At 42.7% G+C, this 27,181-nt stretch overlaps 1 protein-coding gene across 1 annotated transcript in view; it reads left to right on the plus strand.

The window, feature by feature from the left end:
• mpdz (multiple PDZ domain crumbs cell polarity complex component) overlaps positions 1-27,181 on the plus strand; it is a 54,986-nt gene that overhangs the window by 9,322 nt on the left and 18,483 nt on the right. Inside the window, exons 5-27 of the mRNA XM_008289291.1 lie at positions 527-666; positions 1,194-1,407; positions 2,078-2,200; positions 2,346-2,540; positions 3,129-3,231; positions 4,646-4,734; positions 5,388-5,625; positions 8,149-8,235; positions 8,541-8,614; positions 8,733-8,879; positions 9,457-9,627; positions 10,299-10,493; positions 10,727-10,936; positions 12,594-12,752; positions 12,994-13,146; positions 15,354-15,656; positions 16,068-16,179; positions 16,913-17,111; positions 18,992-19,033; positions 20,901-21,008; positions 21,226-21,306; positions 21,422-21,599; positions 22,647-22,757. Coding sequence (XP_008287513.1) covers positions 527-666; positions 1,194-1,407; positions 2,078-2,200; positions 2,346-2,540; positions 3,129-3,231; positions 4,646-4,734; positions 5,388-5,625; positions 8,149-8,235; positions 8,541-8,614; positions 8,733-8,879; positions 9,457-9,627; positions 10,299-10,493; positions 10,727-10,936; positions 12,594-12,752; positions 12,994-13,146; positions 15,354-15,656; positions 16,068-16,179; positions 16,913-17,111; positions 18,992-19,033; positions 20,901-21,008; positions 21,226-21,306; positions 21,422-21,599; positions 22,647-22,757 — 3,432 coding nt within the window. The remainder of the gene's footprint in view (positions 1-526; positions 667-1,193; positions 1,408-2,077; positions 2,201-2,345; positions 2,541-3,128; positions 3,232-4,645; positions 4,735-5,387; positions 5,626-8,148; positions 8,236-8,540; positions 8,615-8,732; positions 8,880-9,456; positions 9,628-10,298; positions 10,494-10,726; positions 10,937-12,593; positions 12,753-12,993; positions 13,147-15,353; positions 15,657-16,067; positions 16,180-16,912; positions 17,112-18,991; positions 19,034-20,900; positions 21,009-21,225; positions 21,307-21,421; positions 21,600-22,646; positions 22,758-27,181) is intronic.

Genomic DNA, 27,181 nt, shown 5'->3' on the forward strand with positions numbered 1-27,181 from the left:
CGTCCAGATGTTCAGGTTTGATTGAGACCAACACAGGCTCAAATCCTGTAACTGCAGCCAAAGTTGCATCAACTAAACACTGAATTAAATGAGGTGAAAACAGATGCAATCGCTTTTTTTTCTCCTTTTACTTTTTATGTCAAAAAGCCAAATTATAATGGCCATGATTCAGAGTTGAAAAGCAATAAAAAAAAAAAAAAGGGGGAACGCTTCCAAGGAGATATTAAAATCTATCGCTGAGTCCCCTCTATATTTATAGCTGGACTTTTTTTTTATTGCTTTACTGATTTTATCACAAAAAAACACTCCTCATCTATAAACAAGGAGATCGGTGTTGAATAAGTCCTACAACTCAAACCAAATATCCAAAGACAGTCAAAAAACGAGAACTAAGGACTACACACGGCGCTGCTGCTCTCTCGAGACACATCAAATAGACTTCTAAAGGCAGCCTGGAGCTTTGATGCTATAGTGAATCAGCCCAGGGCCAAAGTGGATGCTGTGTGTGTGTGTGTGTGTGACGCAGGGCCGCTACGTGACACACGTGGAGCTGCAGAAGCCGGTGTCTGGAGGTCTTGGCTTCAGCGTGGTGGGCTTGAAAAGCGAGAACCGCGGCGAGCTCGGCATCTTCATCCAGGAAATTCAGCCAGGAAGCGTCGCCCACTGGTACGTAAGAAACAACACGGCGGCGGCGGCGGAGGAGCCAGGAGCACGCTGCTATAAGACTTGGAGATTGATTAAAAATTCTAGCAGCGTTCCAGAAGGTTTCTCAACATTTGGCCGCTTGTTGAATCAGATTTAAAGGCATTAGAGAATTTCAGACAGTCGGCCGGGGACGTCGGAGATATTTAGGGAATCTTAGGGAGCTGGCGGCCGTGCAGGGGAACAGTGAAGTGGAGGTTTTACAACATGTTTCAAATGTTTGTTGCTTCAAACTCGGGGGCCTGAAGAACTGTGCAAACTTTACTTTTCGTGTCTTCGTAACGGCTCGACTGTTCGTCTAATTTTATTCAAATAGAAAACTGACATTCCAATCTTGATTGGAAGCGCAGATATTAAAGGTACAATATCTCTGGGACAAACAACGCTATTGACAGGATGACAAACAGGGAAAGAGACGAGGATAATTACTGGATTGAGGGGCTTTTATTCATCGTCTCCCTTCATGCTTCTCGCCCCCTCCCACCCGACAGCGACGGGAAGCTGAAAGAAGCCGACCAGATCTTGGCCATCAATGGCCAGCCCCTGGATCAAACGGTGACCCACCAGCAAGCCATAGGCATTCTGCAGAGCGCTTCAGAGAGGGTGCAGCTCGCAGTGGCAAGAGGGCCGATACCTCAGCTCGCCAGCCCTGTGGTGTCCCGCACGCCCTCTGCTGCCAGCACGCTGTCGGCCAACTCCAGCGCGGTACGAATGCATTCACACGCCGACGTGCCAATAGATCTCTGCGAGGAGCATCGCATGATCTGATCTTGTGGAGCTAAACAGCTACGTGCAGTACAACAGCAGACACACACACAACACACAGACCTGTTAAGGATTTTCTAACATAGCTGCAAAGTTATCTAAAAGAGTGCATTTTGATTGGATCTGCAAGGCCGTTTAGAAATGGGAAGTTTATGATCTTTTTTTTTTTTGGATTCATGACTTTTAGTGGCAGCATGTGCAGAAAACTGAGCTGGTCAACGGCTTCATTATGGCAACACAACTGTGCCAAACTGCCCTGAAAACATATTTTAGTTCTCTCTACTTCTACACATGCTTGTGCTGTTTCCATAGAGGTGCTAAATGTATATATTGCAGTGAAAAATGAATCAACGGTGAGCAAAAATATAAAGAAAACGCCCAAAAACAGATCAGGACATGGTGGAGCCCCAAATGGAGCAAAAAAGAGAGTAAATATTCAACAGAACTTTTGACTAAAGCTGCTGCTTATTATCTGCTGTAAAGCACCTGATACTGAAGATAACACTTTAGTTTTATTGAATCTGCATTGTTTAATCTATGCTTTTTGAGATCAGAAGTTTATGATAGGATAAATTAAACTCTTATTTGTGTTTTTTTTTTTTTTTTTTAGTGGCAGCATGTGGAGACAATTGAGCTGGTCAACGATGGCACTGGTCTCGGTTTTGGTATTGTCGGAGGAAAGACCACCGGGGTGATCGTCAAAACTATACTTCCTGGAGGCATAGCTGATCAGGTGACTGTCTTAATGCATCTCAGAGCTGTTTATGCAGCAAGTACCACAAAAATTATGTTTTTCCCCCCCATATTTTATGACACTGAATATCCTTCGAGCTTGGTTTCTACTGAAGGTAAACAAAACATGCTTTCTGCTGCGTCAGGATGGCCGGCTGCGCAGCGGGGACCACATCCTGCGGATCGGAGACACCGACCTGTACGGGATGGGCAGCGAGCAGGTGGCCCAGGTCCTCAGACAGTGCGGCAACAGGGTGAAGCTGGTGGTCACCAGGGGTCCCGTGGAAGAAACTCCGTCTGCCGTCATGCCCGTGGTGCTTCCCACCGTCAACGAGCAGCAGGTGAGAGGCGGCTTTCGTCTGCAGACACAATACGGAGCAGAAAGCCGACAGAATGTTTTACCGCCAGGGTGTGCGTCACATTCAAATTGATTTGTAGTATCGCTAAAGTGAGAAGGAGTTTCTCTCTAATGCGCCGTCGGGATGACAATTGATTACCATATCAAACACCCAAACTTGAGGTCTTTTATCACTTCTTGACAAGCCTGAATAAAAAGAAATAAAGACAACTGCAGGTTACATCACCTGTGACTCACGCTTTGGAGAGCAGCTTTACGTCCTCCAACAAACAGCTATTTCATGGCAATTCTCAACACTGAGCGCTATTTAAACATGAATGAGTCCCAGTGACTCACGCTATGAATGACGAACCTCGCATCCCCTTTGATTGCACACATTAGCTGTGTGTTTTTTTTTTTATGGCTGACGGGTTCAGAGCGTTCAGTAACCGGAGCTGAACAATGCCTGTTTGGTGACCCTGCAACTCAAGTGCCACGTTTTGCCCTTCTGCCGCTGTCAGATGAATCATCCTCTGCTGCTATTTGCTGATCAGTGGATGCCGATCTGTCATTTCCATTAATCTTCACACAGGACTGTGAGGAAGAGGAGTCTGAGGCGTTTGATGTGAGCCTCACCAAGAACGCCCAGGGACTGGGGATCACTATTGCCGGCTACGTTGGAGATAAAAACTCAGGTTAGAGACGGGAAATTACCTTTGATGTTTAATTACTTCTCCATATCACCGAACACACATCTGAACCTGAGTGCTCTGTTTTCTCGCCTGTAGCTGAACTGAAAGGGATTGCTTGTGATGAACCCAGTTCTGCAGTGTTTTAGCATCTTGTAGCTTATTTTTGGGGGTTTGTAGTCCAACAAAACATAAAAAAAAGAAGCTCATAAAACCACTGAACACTAAATGTTAAAATGACAGACACATAAAGCTTGTAAATATATCAGTTTGGTCGATCCTAAAACCTGCTGCCAGGTTTGAAAGGCATCTTATCTGGTATTTTTTTTATTTTTTATTTTTTTGAAGAAGCCAGAATTATAGCATTTATCAGGGACAGAAGCTGTAAAAAAACAGGAAGTACTTTCTGCTGCTCCCTGAACTCGTCTTTTGTGATATTTATTTGGAAAAATGATCCAAATCTAAGCTTAAAATCACGATGCTTTTACTCCACGTTGAAAAATTTGCCATCTGGTCGTGCACAACCAGATGCTGTAAAAAGACAAATAATTCTGCACTTCTTAGCACAACCGTAAAACCATTCATTATTCAGCTGTAGCTAACAATAAAGTGGCACAATTCAGAGATGTTTGTGGGTAAACTGGGCTGAAAGGCAGGTTTTGTTTACACAGAGAAGAACAAATGTAATATACTGTATACAGTCACATTATTGTCCGGCATTGGTAACGCTGGTCGGCACCTAGAAAAGCATTATGCATCTTTTTTTATTTTAACGATTTATGACATTATAGTCATAACTCGAAAACATTTCTGAGTTCTCCCTACTTCCAGCCGTGGTTGTGCTGTTTCCATAGAGGCACAGGACTTTATGCTGGAGTGAAAAATGAGCCCACAGTGAGGAAAAATGTAACAGGAGCAAAAGAACGGCAGAAAAACTCATCTGGAGATGGTGGAGCCCAAAACGGAGCTAAAAGAAGAGTTATTATTCAGCTCAGAATTCATCAGAAACACAAATCTAAATGAGAACTAATGCTCATTGTCTGCTGTAATGTAAGAATAATATCAGCTTGTATGCCAAAGTTGCATTTTGGTCTTTTCTGCTGCCCCCAAGTGGCCAAAAAATCAAATAATTGAGCTTTAAATTACATTGAAATCTGCTTCACTTGTATAAATGCTTTAATGCACGAGAATCACATGCAGCGCTGTATATATACTCAGTGAATTATTTCTTTTTCAAGGCGCACTGAGTTTATCACATTGCATTTTTCCTTTTTGTGCCTGCCAACACTAACTTTTACCGTCACTCTTCAACATGCGTTCGCTTCTGTCCCCGGGCTCTCGTTCGACGTCATGATTTACGGTTGCTTTCCTCACCCTTTAATTTTTATTTTTTTTCCCCCAACTTGTTCCGACTCCTCAGAGCCCTCCGGTATTTTCGTTAAGAGCATAACAAAAGACAGCGCCGTGGATCAAGATGGCCGCATTCATGTTGGAGACCAGATAATAGCTGTAAGTACCCTAATTATGCTCTTTGTAGCTACGACTATTTTCTCTGTCTTCAGTGGCACGAGGTAAAATATGCAGCGAATCTCTCATATTATCTATTACAGTGATCACATTTACTCATTTAGTCGAATTATGAGATGCATAATTTTGAATAATTAACTGATAATTCAGAAACAGTTTTTTTTTTTCTTCTCCTTCCTGTGACTGTGAATATAAAAGAGTCTGGAATTAGCACACTGAGCAATTAGGTTTTTAATTTCATTACTGCAGGACATTAACAGCGAAGTCGAACTGCAATTTCTTGCATCATTTGAAACATGAGTTAACGTCTCCTTGGCTTTTTTTTCCCCCTCAAGTTCTCACAAACTTGTTTTCTTCTGGTGTGTATCTAAGAGGGTTTGCTTGGTTTAGTTTTGCCCTTAAGTGCAAATGATAACGTGCTTTGGGGCACAAGTTAAGAACTTAATAGCACACCTAATTGTCTGTTAATTATTTAAACCGATGCAGCTTTTACCTGCATTAAATGATGCAAATAAATCAGGTGCAATGCTCTGTTTCTGAGCTCCATCTCTTGCAAACATGCGAGTCGAGCATACTCACAGTGTCCAAACAATCCTCGTCTAATCCGCGGTTTCCCGAATGGTCGCCCCCTGCAGGTGGACGGCGTCAACATCCAGGGATACACCAATCAGCAGGCCGTGGAGGTGCTCAGACACACGGGCCAGACAGTCCACCTTAAGCTGATCCGTCGGGGCTTCAGGCCCGAGGAGATCCCCCCCGCCGTGGCGCCCGCCGTCACCGTCCTGCCCCCGTCCACCACCATCCTGCCCACCACCACCACCGTCATGAGGGAGCTGGAGCTGGAGAGGATGCAAGCAGAGGAGGCGGCACAAGGTAAGGACGAGTGAGAGAAATTTAATGAGGATTGGTGCAAAAAAAATAAAAATAAATAAAGATTCCTCGCTGCTCATCATCCTGTCAAATAAAAAAAAGAAAAAAAAGGTGTCATTTGATGTGTAAATGTGGCTCAGACGGCAGTCAGGAGTAATTTCCATGTGACTCCGGATGGAAATTTCATGTCACTTTTATCATTAAGACGCACAAGTTTCTCCAGTCACATGTGAAAAACGCTGACGTGAGCCGTGCTCTAAATACGACGCAAATTGATGTCAACACTGTGATATATTACACAATGAGGACGTCGGCGTCTCCGCTCTGTGGCGGGAGAACGTACTCGTTAATATTATTTTACGCTGCGGTAATGCTGAAAAATGAATAGCGTGTTGCCACTTCCTCCTAATTCTATCAATAAAATCCCACATTAGTGTCCATTCCTCCCTAATACGACGATGAAATACACCAATTATTGTCATTTATGGAAATAAAGTTGAGAGAAATTAAGATTTACAAGCATGTGACACAACATCTGACACCAAGAAACTGGCAGATATACAGAAGAAGCCTCTGCATACATGTGCAGTATATATATTTTTTAATAACAACGCATTTGCATTTTCATATTATTGACATTAAACAAGACAGACAGACGGCACAGAGACAGATTCCTGTCTCCAGCTGTACAGACAGGACCTCCAGGCTACTGCAGAAGCAAGAAAAGAAACTTGCAGAAGTTGTTTAGTGTCAGCGGTGATAGATGGAGACTGAAAGTGATTAGATTTGGCACCAGCAAGTTGTAGCCCAAAAACATGAAGAAAAACTAGCAGCCAGCCGTTGACAGACAGAGACGGAGGAGGCCGGTGTTTCTTCTTGGCTGCTGTGGGAAACCTCTCAGAAAATAACAACTGCAGGAGTTTGCACTTGAGCATAATGTGTAATAAAGGAAAGAGGAAAGCGAGACAAATTTACTGCATCCGGGGCACCGGTGGAACAAGATATCTGCTAACTTACTGGAAATATAATTCGGTGTGCAAATGGTTATTAAATGGGGGGAATTATGGAGAGAAGCTGAACTAATTACTCAAACTGGTGTCAAGTAGGGTTTGGGGATGCGTTCAAATTTTCCAAACGACCACCGTGAGTCCAACAAGCAGCGATTGCAGATAGATTTGCTTCCTAATGAAAGATGCTTTTTTCCAGCAGAGCCACTCTGGCACCACAAAAAACCACCTTAAACATGAAGCGACTCCTAATCTTCCATCTCAAACTAAAAAAACATCTGTAATGCAGCAAACATGAGCCAATATGAGCAGTATCTGTAGTTCACTTCCAGGTGGTTGAATTCAAGATACATGGTTCTGAATACGAGTGCTTGAAGCTGGACCTGGATCATTTTCATATTAAAGGGTTGGACAAACAATAAAAACAAATTTCTTGAAGTTCCTGATGCTCATATTGCATAATTAGTCCCCTCTCTGACATATTGGTATTGATTTCTGCTGCCTTGACTCAGCTGTAATCAGATTTTCACCTTATTTCTGTCCATCTGGTTTGCACCTTTGTTTGGAAATCCACCTGTTTTTATTGTCAGTAGACGTCATGTTAGCTAGCACGACATAGCCAAACTATACCACCACTACACATGTGGTTTCCAGCCCTTCAGCAAGAGTCATTCCAGTAAAAGCTAAAATATTATGACTGCATGCTTGTAGTGTGGTAACTATTTGCTTCCTGATGGTCTTAACAGGTTGTTAAAGTTGTGTGTTTGCAGCCGAGACGTCCATCTTGTGCATGAATAACAGCTTTTTTTGAATATTTTTACGAATTCTGTGTCTTTGCTGTGTTAACTATTAGCTGCAGGCTGCACAAATGCACATGTAGTTTGAAATCTGGTGCTAAAATATGATGTATGAGTCGCTGTTGCTGATTTAAGCACCAGTTGATCAGACAGTAACCACTGAAGACCATTTAACTGTCATTTGTCAGTGAGTCAGAGCTGCAAGAATGCATCTAACATGACAAAAGTCAGTTCATACTTGTGCAAGCTTTAAAAATGCACTTTACAAACCATTAATTTAGCAAAAATATCCATCCATTAGCCCATATTCATCCTATGACTTAATCCTAAATCAAGTCGATAAATAAAAACACTGATGTAAAGCACACACAAAGATTTGCTCGAGTGACAAAATAAGAATTTAACAGGTCACCAGTTCGGTGCCCTGTGGAATCCCTAATTCATGGTATGAAGTTGCTAAAAAAAGGATTATTAAGCATAGATTTAAGTCCTTTCATGTGTTGATTCTGTCAGTATATATAACAAAGGATAATTCTATTCTTTCTAGATCAATCGGGAAATTTAATATTTCCTCCTCTAACGTAAAAGTAATCGAGTAGAAAAGACAGCCGATATCGCAAAAATGAATCCGAGATCTGTGTCTATTTCCAGCGGCCGGGTTCCTACACTGTCTGTGCCGGTGCCTGCTTCTGTCTGTCTCACTCCTCATTGTGTGTTTATAGTCGCCACAGATGAAAAGCAGCTCCAGACAAAGAGTGAAGGATCTGATGTCAGCCCAGCCACGGATCAGCTAACAAAAGACAAACATGGTAGGAGGCTGGGATGCTTCTCCGAGTGCTCCAAGCAAAGATACCGGGCACACATCTGACAGATAAGGGCTATTGTTGACAGGACCACACTGACTAGCAGCACACAATGTCGGGGGGAAGCAGTGAGACGGGCCGCCGCTGTCAGCTCCAGACGGCGCAGTAGTTTTAAACATTATAATAGGTGCAGATAAAACTTTGCTTGATGTTGTTTTTGCGCACATTTCCAAGTAGCTTGCATGCAAAATGAAGGCAAATCCGCCTCGTGTCGTTCCGCGTTAACGGCTTTTGTGTTGCCCTTTTTCAAGAGCTGAAGCCTTTTGAAGACGAGGAGCTGATGAAGAAGTGGCAGGAGATTCTGGGCCCCAGTAATGAAGTTGTAGTAAGTTTGTTTTTTACACTTAAACACCCACACAGATAGAATTATTTCCCATATTTAGCCTCCTTATAATAAAAGAGGTTCACATCAGAGGAGATGTAACTCCTTGTTTCCGTGTCAGGTGGCTCAGGTGGAGAAGTTCACCGAGAACAGCGGCCTCGGCATCAGTCTGGAAGCCAACAGCGGGCATCACTACATCCGCTCGGTGCTTCCTGAGGGACCCGTGGGCCGCTGTGGCAAACTGTTCAGCGGAGATGAACTGCTGGAGGTAAGTGTTCACCTAAATGAGCCGTGATATTAACATGTACAGAGGTATACATGTGTGGAGGTATCTGGGGAAATAACTGCAAAAATGACACGTTAAATGCCGAACGCCCCGAAGAAATGAATAAAACAAGAGCGTAACTTAAATCTGCATGAATCAATATGTTTATTTTAGTAATACTGACGTGTAATGACGGAGAATAAACTCCCAAATTTGCATTTCCCCCCAGCTCTCCACCATGTTGTTCCTGCTCTTATGTGGCCTTATTTTGTATTTATGACGTGCGACTTCGCTGTTTTCGGTTCGCTCTCGCCACTTTCCATTTTCAGCTTCAGCGGGAGGCTATTTCCAGAGTCAGAGTACTGTTTTCTACATGCAACCAGCCCACAGAAATGGCACCAAATTAATGCTAATGTCGGCCTCTTTTTTTGCCGGATGAAGTTCTTGTCGCCACGACGACTAAAGCTGAACCACTAAAAGTAGTTGTTCTGCCTCGAAAATAATACATAAAAATCAACTGAAGCCACTTGAAACCTTGGAAAAGTTCCTTTTAAAAGACATTTTTGCTCTCTTTTCTCAGGTCAATGGCATTTCCCTGATTGGTGAAACCCACAAAGAAGTGGTGAGAATCCTGAAGGAGCTTCCTCTCTGCGTCTACATGACTTGCTGCCGTCCTGCTCCTGATCTGCAGCCTGACATGGAAGCCGTCCAACCCGAGTCAGAGGCTTTATCCACAGCGTGTCAGCTAAAGGTAACGCGTTCACAGCTTTGGTAAAAGTAGAGCAACTTCTATCATGTGCCCTACAAGCAATCATCACATGAAATTGAAGTTCGACTCCTTGGGGCTAAAAAAAAAGAAAAGCCACGAGGACTGTGCTAATTACAGAGCAGATGATGCATATATACAGTGTCGGAGCCTCCCCGACAGCGATGTATCATGGAACTTGTTTTCCCTGCCCATGCATGTGCAGCTTGGCAATATGATTAGAGAGTGAAAGTCTTTAAGTCCTCCTCTTCTGTTGTAACCCATCAACCATTATTAGCTTAGCCTCGCTGTCAATCGCTCCATTGGCTTTCCCCCCACCGCCAGCCTTGATGGATTAAGACTTAGTGATAAGCAGGGGAGGCTGAAAGTTTATTAAGACCAATACGAGCAATACCTCAGCAGTAGCCAACAACATTTGCTGGAGATATGAGACATCAAAAGCAGCTTCCCTTTGGGGGGAAGGGGTTTTCATCTCCGTGGCTTTATCTGTGATAATGTACTAAGGCCCGAGCATCCCAAAGATATTTCCCTTTTATCTACTGCCAGAAACCTGAGCCAGAAACACAACTAGAGGGTAGCAGCCTATGGGTTGGGAGTAAAAAGGGAGGAAGGCATGGCGTTACATAGTGATTTTGGGCTTTTCCGTCTCCCTGCAGAATCAAATAGACCTCGGCGGCGGCGGCGCGCTGGCTGCCGAAGACTCGGAGGTGAACACAGCGGCAGCGACACAGGATACCGCGGCGGCCGAGGAGGCGATAGGATCTCCTCTGGCCATGTGGGAGTTGGAGATCCAGAATATCGAGCTTGAAAAGGGAGAAGGGGGATTGGGATTCAGCATTCTGGACTACCAGGTAGGGATTCTTCCTCTGACTTTGCAGAAGGTTTTATGGAAACTTGTGTGTTGTTGTTGGGGGGAAAGTCGCTTTGGTTTGTAGGTGTTGCTGCTTTATTGTCTTATTTTTGGGTAATTGCTCTCAACATCTACTCTGTTCATACAATTAACAATACCGTACAGATGATAAACATGTGTCTAAGGCCGTGCCAGTTCACCTGTTGAGTCTGCTGTGTCCTGGCTTCACCCCAGGACCCGCTGGACCCGGCCAAGACGGTAATCGTGATTCGCTCTCTGGTTCCCAACGGCGTCGCGGAGAAAGACGGCCGGCTGTTGCCAGGAGACCGACTCATGTATGTTAACGCCACCGACCTGGAGAACGCCAGCCTGGAGGACGCCGTCCAGGCCCTGAAGGGTGCCAAGCTTGGCAAGGTCCAGATCGGAGTCGCCAAACCTCTGCCTGTAAGCATAAGAGTATTAGCTTCCCTTCTTCTTTTTTTTCTCCCCCTCCTTTTGCTTTTATCTGAAAACTGATGCGGCTCGTGTGTCGGAGGTGTAAACGCGTGCCCGACTTGTGGGGTTACTTCGTGCTTTTCTGTACTATTTGCTTAGCAGTGGAGGATTTGTCGCTACGTGAGGTTTCGAGTCAGGCAGCCTTACATCTCGCAACTTAGGATCCGGCCACGAGGGCTCGGCTTACAAGAGCTTGAATTTTTCATGCAGGGAAACAGTGCGGAGGTAGGCTGCGCGGTTTAGCATTCCACCCACTGTTCTTCCAGAGGAGGTGACCAGCCTAAAAGGCTCCGCGCCCTTTTGTTTCATATTATTATGTTATTGAATTTTCCGAGAGCACACACCCTCTTGTACATTTAAACACACTGGGGCACCTGTCAAAATATTAGGTCTGTACAACAGCATGTTCATCGCTCGAGGCACCTGTGCTCTTTGTACGGGATGATTCTCGGCAAAAAAAAAAAAAAAAACCAGCTTGCATTCTTTCAGCAGTAGAGCTGCATTTCTCTTGTATTGAATCTGCCGTTGGATTACTCAGTGAGACCTCTGGGCTGCCAGGGTTAGCTGGATTACAGAGCTGTAGGAAGCCTCTGCGGAGTTATCCAGCTCTCCTGCAGGATGTGGAATGCACTTCTGAGGGGTATTTTGTTGTATTGCCTCTCGAAATTGAGTCTGACGAGTGTAATCCTCCAATATGCCTTCGTGCTTTTCATATATCTGTCTGGGCTGCATGATACACAAAATCAATATGAAGAGCTCCTGCTAAAGAATACTTATGAAATGTTCAAGAGCTTCTTCTTCTTCTTCTTTTTTTTTTTCCTGGGAAGAATTAAGTCGATGAAACTCCGAATGTGTCGTTTTGAGCGATTTCTCTGTTTGAACACGTAGCGCGAGATCATTATTTAACTCTACAGTCGGTTATAGTGTTTAATAGGGATGTCCCGATCCGGCTTCTTTAGTTTTTTTCTTTTCTCCCCCCCTGATCTTTTATTATTTAGTATCTGCAGACACTGAGTCCCATTTTCCAAGATAATACGCACATCAAGTACATTGAGGATATTAAAATCAATGCGGTGTGTACGCTTCACAACTGAACGGCGCTGCAATGCATCAAGAAAAGACGAGGGTAGGGCGTTTGTACGAGCGCCGAAAGATGGTGAAATTACTTCATAGGGGTCAGAAAATATACCGTAGATGAACTATAGTGTCTTGTTGTCCTACTGTAGCAACCTGAGGAGGCACTTACTTAGATTACGAGTAGTTCCATGTTGGCAAAAATGGAGAATTTCAGGAGTTTAGCTCGTGAACGACCACCGCGACAAAGACTCTTGTGCTGCTTAATGACTTCCAGCCAGAGCTCATGTGTTTAAAACAAGTCCGGATCGGTAAATGATGATGACAAATGACGCTCTTCCTTCACGGACCGTCTTTGAGATCGTATCGGGACATCCCCTGTAACCTTCTAACAACTCCTAACCCATCTTTTTCCATCTCCATTCCGTACTAATTTACTAGATTTGGTCAATTTTAAAACAAAAAAACAAAACAATCAAACGTCCGATCACATAAAGGCGGAGACACTGAAAGAATTTCTCCACTTTCCTAGGGAATATGTGGATATTCCCACTCTCCACACCCATATGGTGAGCAGGAGATAACCTCATCATCCACCATCCACTCATTTGACTTCAACAGTATTTTGGTTGGAGAAGCAGAGGAAGAAGGACTGGCTGAGGGCATCCTTTACCGAGCAGAGCCTGCATTGGTTAGTTAGCTTTTGGGGGAAACAATCAGGAGGGAGAGCAAATTTCACTTTTGTTATATTCTCTGTTTATATCACTCTGACAGATACATGCCGTCAATCTGGTATGTGCTAATGTTGTGTTAGCAGTATTTTGTATTTAAAAGCATAATTCCAGCTGCCTGTGACTGGATGTTTCACCACAGTGCTCAGTCATAACGGCCGGTTCAGTGCCACCAGGTGATGCTTTCATCCGTTATCACAGATTGACACCAGCGAAGCAGACCTATCTGATGAAAAGGTGTTAGATCACACTTACTCCGGGATAGAGGACGACACTTTCCAGGCGTCCATGATCGCTCTCCACGGCAGCGGCTGCGGCGCCGACCTGGATTACCTGCACTCGTCCACGCCGAAGGTAAGGAAACATTCACGTAGAAGACGACTGAAAGCAAAAGAAATTATTTCCTCATTTCATTGAATGTTACTGCAGCAGCTTATGCCCTTTGTCACAATGAGTTATACAGCATGTAGTCATTATTCTTTGTTTTCTGCTTTCCGGAGCCAAAATGTCACGAGACATGTTGGTTTTTTTCTTTATTAGAGCAGTAACTACATCACTGACATCGCCGCTGTGTGAGAGCTGCAGCTGACTTTGTTGCCCCGAGAACAGCAACTCCAGAAATGGATATTAAATTATAAGGAAAACAAACAAAACGAGCGAGGGCCAGACAAACTATTTTCCTAAGGGGTGCCTGTGTGCTTCCAGTGTTCCCAAAGGTTACATCTGACCTTATTTGTAGGGTCTCTTCGGTAATTTGTGGTATAATAGGGCGGCCCAGAAGGGCCAGGACGACCTGTGGCATTTTATAGTGTTGGGCGATTCAGGAAAACACATTTCAGATGTCGGTAGGAGGTCAGACAGTCGTCTCGTGATGATAAGCTCCGGGGAGAGGCAACAAGTCCGGCGATAAACCTCATATCTGCGGCGGTAAACGGCGGACCGGCTTTTCAGCGGCGCCGACTGTATCTGCGGTGATATTCTTTTGAGGGATAAGGAAGTTTTCTTGCGCTCTGCTTATTACCCGTGTGCAGAGTGACAACATAAAGGTCACGGCGGTGTTAGTTAGCCTCCAAGCCGCTGCCAGTGAAGTGACAGCGAGTGTTTCCAAAGGTTCTGCTCTGCACAGCGTTAAAAAGGCTGATTACGTAAGCGTGGTGCTGTGGACACCATGTGAGCCTCCATCTCACCCCCCAAAACCCAAATGATGATATAATGCACTAAAACCAAAGAAACATCACTGCTTCAATTCTGAGGTTCAGTTCAGTGTTAATTATGTAGCACCAGCTCACAACACGAGTCATCTGAGGGCTCAGATTGAGTTCGTTTCCCGACTTTTCTCGTCTCTGCTTTGTGTAAACACAGTCAGGAGCTCACGTGACTCTCAGCTGCACGGGTTTTATTATTTTGGCGAATTACTAAACGGGTAGAATAAAGTGATTTTGATGAGATATCACAATTTTAAGCTTTGGTTTAGTTCAGTTTCACGACTGAATGACAGATGAGTGCTTCAGGGACTGTGGAAAAGTTTGAATTTTGTCTGGTTTTACAGTTTCTAACTCTGTTAAATCCTCTAACTTTTCATGACGACTCTTTTTTCATGATTGATTCCAACAGATAACAGCATAAATAGAACTTTTTACATAGGGTGCACCAACATACATTATAAAAATAATAAAATGCTAAATTATACTGAAAACGAAAGAAATATTGATGGTTTTATTTTAAAATTCATTCAAAGCATGACTGAAATTCTTACTTTTTGCATATTTTCCCCACTTTAATGTTTAAGATCATCAAACAAATCAGACAAAGATACCCAAAGTAAACACAAAATTTAGCTTTTCAATGATGATTTTATTTATTAAGGGGAAAAAAAACTGCTCAAAGCTACCTGGTCCTGTGTGAAGAAGGAATCTAGTAACTGGTTGGGCCACCCTTAAACATTTAAGAGGGGGAAATATTCTAATAAATACGAATTTGAGACGGGGGTAAATACTTTGTCACAGCACTGTAACTCCAATTTACAACGTAAGTCATCTCAGAGCTCTTCACATGTTAAGATCAAGACCTCATAAAGTTTTATTATAGAGGAAAAACCCAACTTTTCTTTAAAAACAGTCCATATTTGTTTGGATCCTTCAAGATTAGGCGACCTCTAAATGGCACAAACCAGAATTTACAGTCCTACCGTATTCAAATTAAACCTCCCACCTCCTGTTTTACTCTACGTGTCTGCTCACCGAGCCTCACTCCTTCTACCCGTACGCACATTTAAGCCCGTTTATTACCTCTGCTGAGGCTTCCAAAGGGAATTTCATGCCGAGATTCTTTACTAGCCAGTCTGGTTCCAATAAAACCTTAAACGCTGATATAATAAAACTACATATTGTGCATTTCCAACTCAAGATCACCGGTAATTTATGCCCGTTTCTATTGGCCGCTGATGGCTTCTCTATGGCTCATTACAACGAGGATGGGATGGCGGCTGAGCAAGATGAATTCTCCCTTTTGGGCCGTTGTCTGACTAACCAGAGAGCCGCTGTGCTTTGTTTCGCCGCCAGCTGACGGCTCGCCTCAACTTGCTGGAGGAGCATCCCTGCTTCGCCGACAGCACTCTCTCTCCGGAGAAGCCGGCCTCTTACTCTCCCCCGGGCCCGGCGGGTCACGACCCGGCTTTTAACGCCGTCCTAAGCAGCTCCGAGCAGTACCTGGCACAGCACCCGAGCAACGAAGACCCGGCGGAGGGCTCCAACTCGTACAGCCCGTTCGCTGAAACAGGAGGCAGAACTAACGCCGAGGAGGAGGCTGTTCAGTACCAGAAGGAACCGGTTATCTCTTTTGGAGATATCACCATTTTAATAAAGGTAAAATAGTCATAAATTGGAGGATTTTATGTGAGATAAATCATTACAAAAAAGCACAGAAAGCAACCAATATTTAGCTGATGAATCACAATGCCGTGCCGTGAACCTCACAGAGGAGTCAAAGTGCAGCGCGGCAGCTAGAAAATAATCATCCTTGATCTTTTTACAAATTGATTTTTTCTTTTTTTTTTTTTAAAGGTAACATCTAACCTCCTTTCTCAAGCAGATTCTTTTCACATTTTTCACAAACAACATTCTAAGCTCATTTGTTTAAAATTCATTCTCTCTGCCAAATCGCTGCACCTTCGCTCCCCCTCCGGAGACCCCGGCATGTTTGGAATCCGGCCTCATATTTTTTTTTTCCCACCGTTTTACTGTCGTGAATAAGCGTGTTGATTTATCACCTTCAAGGACGACGAGGCCGGCGCGAAAGAGTCGGCAGAAGACGGCGACAAAGCGGCTCTGACCTCCGGGAGCAGCTTTGAAAGGACTATCACAGTCGTCAAGGGCAACTCCAGCCTGGGTTTGTGTTAATTTCCTCACATTCTTCCTATTTGTTCTTTTTATTTATTTCCTTCCCATCCTGCACTGAAGTGTTAATGAGGTTGCGGGATTGAAAGGCGTAGTTGGCCTTTACAGTTTTGTCTCATGTTTCATAAATCCCAGTTTTGAGGCGAAATGATAGAAAACGATTTTTTGGCTGCCTTCCACTCAGAAAGGGTAATTCCATCGCTATAGCGAGTATTTGCATTTCAAAACCGGCCCAAGGGGCTGCTACTGGCTCAGAGAATACTAAGTTTGAACTTCTAAAACAAATAGGTGTTATGAAGGCACTGTTTAAAATCTTCAGTTCCTCGTAGAAGACTGTGTCTCCCTTTTTTTTTTCCCCCCTTCGTGCTCTTTGAAGATCTTTGTTTGGGAGCCGATTGGAATATTCTGCATAATGCGTTTGGCTTTTTCTGTTTCCAATTTCATCAAATAGAATTTAAGATCCAAATCTTTCTCTTAAACACATCACACTAATGGTTTTTTATGATCTTTGCAAATTAACTCCACACAACTGCGGCTGGATAAAGATATATGCAAATTGATTGTCTCAAACGCCTCTTCTCTGTCTGCTTAAGGTGCTCTCTGGATATACGATGCAGCGCGATGATACTCAAAGAAAAATACCGAGGCAGCTTTTGGGATTAATTGCAGGGACATGAAGAAGTTTTAACCAAAGGGTCTCACTTGATGTGTGATCTACCTTGCAGGGATGACGGTGAGCGCCATGAAAGGCGGACTGGGGATGCTGATCCGCAGCATCATCCACGGAGGCTCCATCAGCCGCGACGGGCGCCTGGGGGTCGGCGACCTCATCCTGGCCATCAACGGAGAGCCCACCGCCGACCTGAGCAACGCCCAGGCTCGAGCCATGCTCAGGAGGCACTCCCTCATTGGACCGGACCTGGAGTAAGATAATTAAACGGCAATCACGCGTGTCTATCGAAGCTCAGTGAAAGTACACGTTAAATTGTTCCAAAGTTATGTTTTTTAGATGAAAAAGCTAATTCTGCTCATTTCAAATGCATTTATTTTCAACCCTCTGAACCCCAAACAGTCCCTTTATTTGCTCCTGCTACATTTTTTTCCTCCTTTATGAAAAGATAAGATAAGATCAGCCTTCATTTATCTCACAGTGGAGAAATTCACGTTGTTGATAGCAGCATTTACACAGAGATACACATATACGAGACAGAAAAAAATGTACATATAAATATAAGAAATAATGCAAACAGAATATGAAAATGGGCTTCTGAATGGGGGGTATATAGAAGAGATATATATATTTGTATATAAAAGATAGGGATTAAATATATAATAATAGTAATAATAATAATAATAATAATAATAATAAATAGAACCACGACTCAAAGTAGAGAAAAGGTCTTTTGTGCTGTAGGACACACTTATCGGAGAAAATGTTGACTCAATGTGCACGACATTTTCCAAGTGTCCACAGGTGTGACTAGTTGTATGAAGGGAAAGTAGAGACAGAATGTTTACTTTATTCAATTTGATGAATATATATTGTCAGTACATTGACATTTTAAAGCCTAATAAGAATGAAAATGTTGATTTCAAGCTGCGTTTTTTTCATTTATTGGCCACTTGGGAGCAGCAGAAAAAGGTCAAACACATCTTTGGCATATCAGCTGCAGTATTATAGCAGGCGATGATTGTTAGCGTTTATTTAAAGTTGTGTTTCTGCCAAAAGTTAATATTTACACTCTTTTTATCTCTGTTTGGGTCTCCATCGTCTTCTCAGCAGTAATGGTTTTGTTCGAACAAATGCTTTATTTTTCCCTTATTTCTATAATAACACGTAGAATAAAGTGATAAAGTGAGAAAATATCACGATTTTGAGGTGTCAGGGTTTAGTCAGGAACAGATCCAAATGCAGACACAAACAAAAGAACAGACTAAGTTTGATAAAGAAACTTACCGGGGTGGTGCAGGTGGGTGAACGGGAGGCAGCTGGTGATCCGGGGAAAAAAAATACATCCAAAAATAAATAAAGATTAAATCCACAGAAATCAAAAGAACAGAGGAGCCAAGACTACAGACACACAAAGAAGTGAGCAGGGAGACACAGGTGGAAGTGATTGGGGCGATCGACTGAGGAGCGTGGACAGGAAGTAAAAACCACAAGAGACACACAAGGACTGGGGATGTCAAAATAAAACAGGAAGTAAACAAAACCGTGACATAAAATGGTATATCCCAACAAAACAACACATCATAGATCATAGAGGCGTTCAAGGACTGTGGGAAAAAACACAATAGCTCTGTTAAATGGTTTAATTTTGGCGATTTTAAAAACATAACATGCATTTTAAATCAGGCTTTTTGGCGGTTCAGAGGGTTTAATGTGATGCTTAAGGCTGTACTAGATTTTTTTTCCTGAGGATAGAACAAAGAAAATTGGAATTAAAACTAGAAAATATCTGATCATTAAGTTTCTGCACATGAAACCATCATCCTTCTATAAACTGGGTGATTTTAAGAGTCCTATTTTAGCTCCTACTTCACTAATCTTTGCTTCTTTTTGAGAGCAAACACAGGCTGGGAATACAGGCGCAGGTGCCACTGAGCAACTCTAAATGCAAAAACAAGCAAAAGCAAATTCTGCGACTTAGCCAAGCCGCATTATTCCCACGCGGTGCTGCATTAAAAGTTACCGCTGCGCCGTGAACGAGTGAAACAGGATGTGTATAAGTTGTGCTTGCTGACCTGAACGTGGCGGTTGTTTTCTTGTTAGCGTCATAAAAAGCCAACTCTTCACATTCTAGATCTGCTTGTGCACCCGAGGACGATCTGTGCCCGTTCTATGTGTGAGTATGACTAACTTCCACGCCGGTGGTTGTTTCAGCGACACGCCGCCCTTATTGGTTTCCTTCCTGTCGTTCTGTCCATCTGCTGCCAAGGCTTTCACCCGCAGTCTGCTCCAGAGTTTTATCCAGAATAAAGAGTGAGACGGTCGAAATAAAAAAAAAAAAAAACCCAAAAGAGACGTCGGACTGAGATAACGCCGAGAGGTCGTAGTCGCCGGAGACGCTGCTCTTAATACCAATCAGATACATTGATTAACATTTTAATTATGCTCTGACATTGCACCTCTATATTAACCAACAGGGTCATTCCATGTGAAATCATTTGAGAAACCGACGCCCTCACAATCAGCGGGTTTTTTTTTCTTTCTCTTGCACAATAAGTTCGTTTAATGAAGCAATGCTATGAATATTTTCCCAATTTTCAGAGCTGGAAAATGCACTTTAGCCCCGTTTAAAACCGCAATTAAATCACATCCATCGTCGGTGTTACAATCTAAAGATTTATTCTCTTAATTTTCTGTATTAGAAGATTATTTGACCCACAAGGAATCATGTCTAGAAGCTGATCCTGGTTTCAAATTGGAGGTGAAGCTGAGAAGTTTACCCAGAATGCACTTTTTTAAAAAGTTTTCTCTGGTGAATAATCAGAAAACAGAAACACATCCACTGATTGTTTCTGCACCTCTGTGTCATTAAACTGCTGCAGCTCGACTGTTCAAACTACGATTTTGTCTTTAGATTGTGACGCCTAATTTATTTGGCTTTAAAGAGAAATCAAATATGTCTCTTATTCCTCAAAATGTCTATCTGCTTATTATAAAGCTACGAGGCTCAGAAATGATTTTATTTATGCACTTTAAGGGCCTGAAACTCTGAAACAAAACTGTCAAAACTGCGCACGGCTTCGTTAAATACGCTGAAGCTGCTGATCGCGAGGAGGTCAGTTTGGAGGAACCGGTTGATTTTTCGTGAAATGACCCGACACATGAATAGAATTTGTCTCGAAAAATTGACAACAGATACATCCTAACACACACATATCTGGATAAATCTTGATTGACTGTGTCACTCGCACCTAATTCTCTCCGTCACTCATTTCCTTTCATTCCTGTGAGACTAACACGATTTACACCACTCACTTGTTTTACTCGTCGCTGGTTGTTGTTTCTGCTCATGGCGGGCGCTTCGGCGTCCCTCACTGCCTGTTGTGATGTTCTTTAACGAACTGACTCATCCCTTTTCATTATTTCTCTGGGATTCATTTTCCTCTGTCTGCATGCCATCATGAAAAAGAAGAAGAAGAAAAAAAAAACAAATCAACCCATCTGCTGAAGATCTGTCAGCTCGGCTCAGATGTGTTAATGTGCCCTTCAGAATCAACTTCACTGTGGATTGTTTTGAAAGCGGGTTTGTAAGTGGGTGTCAGATTTGTCAGCCATCTTTTTTTTTTTTTTTTCCTCTTAAAGCGAATTAGTCGTCTGCTCTCCCAATTAATAATAGATGTAATGGATCCTTCAAAATTTTGCTCATCAGACGCTGAAAGAAGTCTTGATTTGCTCCGACGTTTATGAAGGCAAACACCTGTTTGGAACAGTCACATGTCAAGGGGCTGATGTATAATTTATTGACGTCTCACCTTGGGCTGCTGATCGGGAGAAAGTGGAGGGTTCAGTCGGTGTTGTGCACGAATGTGAGAGAAAACAAGCTCCTGAATGTAAATACGCAGACATGAAAGAAGCTATTTTGCTAATTAAAAAGGAGGTAGTTGTAATAGTTCACTAGTCTCTACATGCGGCGACTGTGAAGTGTTTAAAGCATCCGTCGATTCATTTCCTACGTGTGTGTGTGTTTACGTGCATGTGTTCAGAATAACATACGTCCCCGCTGAGTATCTGGAGGAGTACAAGGCCGGCCTCGAGCAAGCCAAAGACGAAGTTTTCTCCGAAGCGGCTCCGGTTCCAGCTCCGGCTCCCAAGTACGCACTCTTACACAACAACCGCAGTAGCTCCTGTGATTATAGGTACAGTCAGAAAAATGCACCTTGTAGCCGCGACATGTTTGGATGCAGCGAGCGAATAGTTGTGTTGTCAGAAACTCCCAAATTACACCCTTAAGTGAAGCTGTTAACATAAAGTAATGTGTCTATACAATCGCGTCAATCCATTTTTTGTGCACTCTTTTCTATTTTTTAGAGATGTGCCCAACCTCCCTGAGCGCGAAGATGGAGAAGGAGAAGAAAGCGCCTCTTACGGCAGCTGGAACCAACCGAGGAAGTGAGTGCAAACGCATTGTATTCGAGCATCCGACTCAATTTTGTGTAAAGTCGGCACAGCTTTGAAATGAAAATCATGAATAGCTGAGCAAACACACCGGCACCTTTCTATCCAGGGTGGAGCTGTTCAGAGAGCCGGGGAAGTCTCTGGGGATCAGCATCGTCGGAGGCCGAGGGATGGGCAGCCGGCTGAGCAACGGGGAGGTGATGAGGGGCATTTTTATCAAACACATCCTGGAGGACAGTCCAGCTGGACAGAACCGGACCCTGAAGACCGGAGACAGGATTGTAGAGGTGAGGGAAGGTCACGGAGCTGGTGAGGTTTGTTGTGATGCTGTGGAGTGTGATCCAAAATCCTCCAATAAAACTAATTTAGATCAATGGTACTGTTAAAAATGTAAATAAAAATAATCACTTTTCATTAATGTTTTTATCTGTACTTACCTTGAACATGTTTGTTTTTAAAATTATTTCTTCACTGATTTTCTCTGTTTTCTGTGTGACAGATAATAGCGATTAAAATCAATTTAACGCTTTTAGTTAAGAATTACAGCTTTTGTAGTATTATTATAATATTTTTTTTTACCTTTATATTAATATAGTATAAAGCAATTTCCCATCAGAGATCAATAAAAAAAAAGGAAGTGTATATCAAGGATTGAAAAATTGGTCAATCATTTTGGCAGCCGTTTTGTTAAATTACAAATAAAATTGAGTAAAAGCACATTTTAAAAAAAACTATTAATATGTATATAATAAATATATGAAATGTGCATAATGTAAAAGTCTGGATTTTTAAAATGATTTATAATTTTTTTTTTTTACATGTGACATTAGAAATACAGTTTTTACTGCATTAAAATCAGCAAAAAAATATTTCAAATATATTTTCCATTGTTTAGAAAGAAAAATTATAGAAAAAATTATATTTCATTAAGGATTGAAAATGGTATATGTAAATAATAAAATAATAAAATAAAATAAATGTATTACTGTTATTTTACAGATTTCCCGTCTTCTTAAATTCCAGATAATATCAAGTTAAACCACAGAAAAACAACTTATTAATTTGCATGTTGACCATAAAAAAACCACCAAAACAACCCCACCAAAGCTGTGCATCACGTCAACACCACAAATCAGTATTTTCACAAATAGTAATTCGTTCTTTTTCAATGTATGATCATTGAATTACACATTTTGCAGTATTTAAGCTAGAAAATAAATATATTTTACAGTTTTCAGTTTTTGGACATTATACCGTGTCTTTAGTGTATTTTTTCTGGCATCCTTGCTGCCAGATTTGGACCAGTTTTACGTAATCTGATGACTGTTTTCCAGGTGGACGGCGTGGACCTGAGAGACGCCAGTCACGAGGAGGCAGTGGAGGCCATACGCCGGGCAGGAAACCCAGTGTCCTTCCTGGTGCAGAGCATTATCCACAGACCCCGGGTAAGTCCTCATAATGGACTCAAGCCCCTATTAGCAACTAGCTCGTTACATAAAGGTCATCCTCACTCTGTGGCTTCTCTTTCACCTCATGTAAAAGTTGAGTGCATCAGCACAGGCCATTTAGGGCACTTTCAAAAGCCAGAGCGTACAATATACAAGCCCCCGTCCGTCGTGTCGGGGTTCTTTGAATGTTGAAAGGGGTTTTGAAATCTTTCATGAGAGGGACAACAAACCCTGCGCGGCATATTAAATATATTAGTACGTTTTAACCTTTAAGAGCGACACTCATTGAAAATCACCATATCAACAACATCTTTTGTTGTTTGAAAGTGCCCTCAGGCCTTTAAAGCATAGCTAAGTAGCCTCCTGCTGGGCCGGCGACCGGCTCGGCTCCAGCGTCACATCTCTCGTAGTCAATCACTTTTTCATGCATTGTTATCTGCGACATGCTTCCCACTAACGTTCTGGTTTCTCATTAAGCAACTCATAATCTAAAGCAGCACGGGCAGGAAGAGGACAATATGTCAACATTGGAAGCATTTTTTTTTTTTTACAGCTCAGCCATGTTGCCAAAAAATCTGCTAATGCAGGTTTGGCTAGCTGAGTGTCACAGTATTCCAATAAAAAGAGCAAGAGACCAGCTTAATTTGTCAGCGTTAAAGCATGCTTTTTAGTTTTTGGATGACAGTTAAGTGGGAAAATTGATACCATTAAGATGAAGGGTAAGCTAAAATTAGCATAATGACTGGAAACAAGGGTAAAACTGCTAATTCGGGTCTGGACAAGGGAAGCTAAATCCTCCAACTTGTACCTCTAATGCTAACTCATGAGCACAGTGGAGTTTGGGCAAAACCAGGCCAGGTGTCTTCCCATGTCTTGTCTTGATGCTAAGCTAAGCTAGCCTTGTCTTGGCTGTAGCTTTTATTTAAACAAGCAGAGCAGGGATGTCACAAGCCAGTGTCATAAATCAGAGTCGACTGGTTTACATCGGCTAGCGTTAAAGAGGGAAAGCTACAATCGTGACAGGATATGCTACATAAAATATATCAGTTCTGGTCGGAGGTTGTTGTTTTAGTCTTTGTCATGGTGCCTGTTGCTAGCTAAACCGTCCATAATGCTGAACTGCCTGTAGTCTGAGTGACCTCCATTATCGCCACATTATCAAACAGTACAAAGTCATCTCCACCTGGTGGCAAAACCAGGTACTACGGCTAATCTAGCTCATTAAGCATCACAGAAGTCGTTGTGATGGTGGCCAGTGGCGAGCTAAACTCCTAGAGTGCTCTATTCCTGCATATATGAAATCACCCATAATCTGAGCGATGCCTCCTCTGGCTGCTAATGGGCTCCACCTGGTGGCAAAACCAGGTACTACGGATAATCTAGCTCATTAAGTATCACAGAAGTCTTTGTCATGGTGGTTGTTGCTAGCTAAACCTCCGCAGTGCTGAACTGCCTGTAGCTTGAGTGACCTAATGTCGTTGCTAAGCTCCACCTGGTGGCACAACCAGGTACTACGGCTCATAGAAGTCTTTGTCATGGTGGCCAGTTGCTAGCTAAACTCCTAAAGTGCTCTATTCCTGCATGTATGAAACCAGCCATAATCTGAGTGATGCCTCCTTTGGCCGCTACAGCATCAAACACTAGGAGGCTCCACCTGGTGGCGCAACCAGGTACTGCAGCTAATCGACAACAACTGACATAAGTGTAAAAAAATGTAGGTTTTTGCCATCTTTTGGAGCTTGTGGAGTCAACATACTCTCCACACGACATTTCAGCTTTACGACAAAGTTTGTGATCGCCTTCATAACATTAAAGAACAGCTTAGATTGATTTTAATAACTTAAATATAAGTATTATCTAGAAAATTTGAATCGGATTGGGACTCTGATCAGATTCCAGGCAAAGAAAACTTGATTCATCCCTACTGCAGACACGAGAATGATTATTTAGTCAAAGAAAGTAGTTGTGTCAACTTGCGTCCTTTAAGGCCAAGTTAGTCCTTTACATTATGAGTTGCCTCAAACCTGCATCTCTGTTCTTCTGCATGGCTTTTCCCAGCCTGAGTCGACATATAGCCCAGCTCCGTCGCCCGCCAAAGAGAAACACAGCACCGCTTTCACATGCATGCCACATCGCACATGTCAGGTAATCTGTCTTTCTCTTTCCTGGCTCTCTCATTTCTATTGCATCAGCTATCCATCACGCCTAATCTCGGTTGCATTATCTCTCCTGCCTCGTCTCTCTTTTTGTCTGTCAGACTGTTAGCCGAGTCTTTCTTTTTAACTGCGTCTTTGACTTTGATATACACGTAATGTGCGCGTTTATGTAAAATAAAGACAAAGTGGAACGGGAGATTCCTTCGGGGGGGAGAAAAAGAACTGAAGGCTTATTTTAATATGCCGACGTCCTGTTCCGTCTATTTTCAATCGCGCGGCACTCTGACGGTAACAGAGGCATGAGCCACGAGGATGTTTTTAATCAGACGCCGAGCAAAGTGGCAAAATCAATTGCGGCAGAGAATGTTTTTAGAAAATCTCTGCTCCGGAGGTGTGCAACGCTGACATTTACGACGCATCCAGACGAGATTCTTAATGCAATTTAACCGCAGAGGTTCTTGAAATGTCATTGCTGTCTCCGCTCAGCTCACAATATCAGGGTTGCCAACTTTTTTTTGTCGGGGAGATTTCTCTAATACAACAGAGATCCGTATTTCTGCCGTGAATTGCTTCATCAGTGGAGAAAAATTGCAAGACAGTAAATCCTGCAGATGATCTGTTCTGCTGCGTTTTCATAGCCAGTGATGCTAAAAAAGATAATTTAAATGCTTGTTTTAAAATCGCTTTGAGAGCCACAAATGAAATTAAATTCATCTGCAAACCTACAAAACCTTCACACACGAGAAAAAAACAGTCTGGATGGATAATTACCACCAGAGGTTGTTGAGAAAACTGTAATTTGAAGTCGTCCTGGAGGAGAGAGAACAAGGCTGCGTTCAGGAGATAACGATCAACCCAAATATGCCATCTGTTTGGTTGAGAAAATCATTTTATTAGTTCAATTTATCACTTTCTAAACACTTTAAATCCTGTCCTAGAGTAAAACAAGACTGCCGTATTTTATTTACCCGAATTATTAGAAAGGTTGCAGCCTAATAGCGTCTCTCCTGCATAAACTTTGATGTTTTTTTTTTTGGGCTCAGAAATACCTGCTAGCTGTGATCGAGTTCATCCTGATGAAATTATTGAAACGATTTTACTGTAGCTGATAAACTGTTAAATCAATAATGCATAATCGAACCTCTTGCAGCCTTAATTAAATTTAAAAAAATAGAATTTTAGCTTCTAAAATACTCGTATGTGGAATCGTAGCGCGAGAAATCTGCACGAGGCCTGAGTTGGCAAACCAAAAACATAATTTCTGATTGGACGGCGCTTTAAAAACATCCCCTTTAAGTCTCCGATCCTTTTCTCTCTTGTAAGCAATGAATAATCTGGAGGTAGCCCGGAGGAATCTCCGCAACGTTTTGCTAAACTGTTCCAGAGAAAGAGGCTCCCTTTGATTTTTCTTTATGTAAAGGAAACGGCTGTCCTCGAGGAAGGCGCTCGCCGCCGTAATGGCAATTCGTTTTAAATTAAACCCGAGGTGCTTCTCCTCTTTTCTTCCTTTTTTTTTTTTCCTTTCTCCTCGATGGCCTCCGATTCAATTTTGTCATATTTAATAACCGTGGTGTTTGTGGGCTTTGTTTGGTCTTGTGTTGCTCTTAGAAGCCGCCCCTGCCCTTTCTGCAGCTAAATAGCCGCCGCGGGTCGAGCCTTTGCTGCACTAATCAAACCTACTTAGCGCCTGCCCTCCCTCAGGTTAGAAAACCTACCCCCATGTCTGTCTGTCTGTCTGTTTGGGTGTGTCTGTCACTGCTTTGACTCGTGAAAACTGAGCTGTAAGAAGCTGCATGCAAATCCCTCTCAGTCTGTGCACCAGATAGTCGGTTGAAACGATAAACCTCTGCTGTCATTTGTATTAATGTTCTTCGCCCACTTCTCATCTCCTTCGTCTGCTAGCATATGTTCACTTCTCCGTCTGTGCTTCGTCCCTCTGTTCGAGCGAAAAAAGAAAAAAAACTTGAGGCTTTTATCGTAAGTGCTTTATATTTTCCTCCTGTCCCCAGCTTTGAAAGGCAATTTTTTCCAATTATCCCTCAAACATTGTCCCAAGTGCCTCATTGCCAGCCTGAGAAAAGACAACTTGATTAGACAGTCGGCAGCCGACACACACAAACACTGGAGAACCATAAAAAAAAAAAACATCTTTTTGTTTGTTTGTTTGTTTACTTCAAGATTCCAGAGTTTAAGCCTTTTAAGCTGAAATGGTCAAGCTTGGACCGACATGTGGAGCTGCCTTTTTTTTTTTTCCCTCCATCCAAC

The sequence above is a fragment of the Stegastes partitus genome, unplaced genomic scaffold, assembly GCF_000690725.1.
Source record: "Stegastes partitus isolate 25-593 unplaced genomic scaffold, Stegastes_partitus-1.0.2 Scaffold604, whole genome shotgun sequence".
In the NCBI taxonomy this organism is placed as follows: Eukaryota; Metazoa; Chordata; class Actinopteri; family Pomacentridae; genus Stegastes; species Stegastes partitus.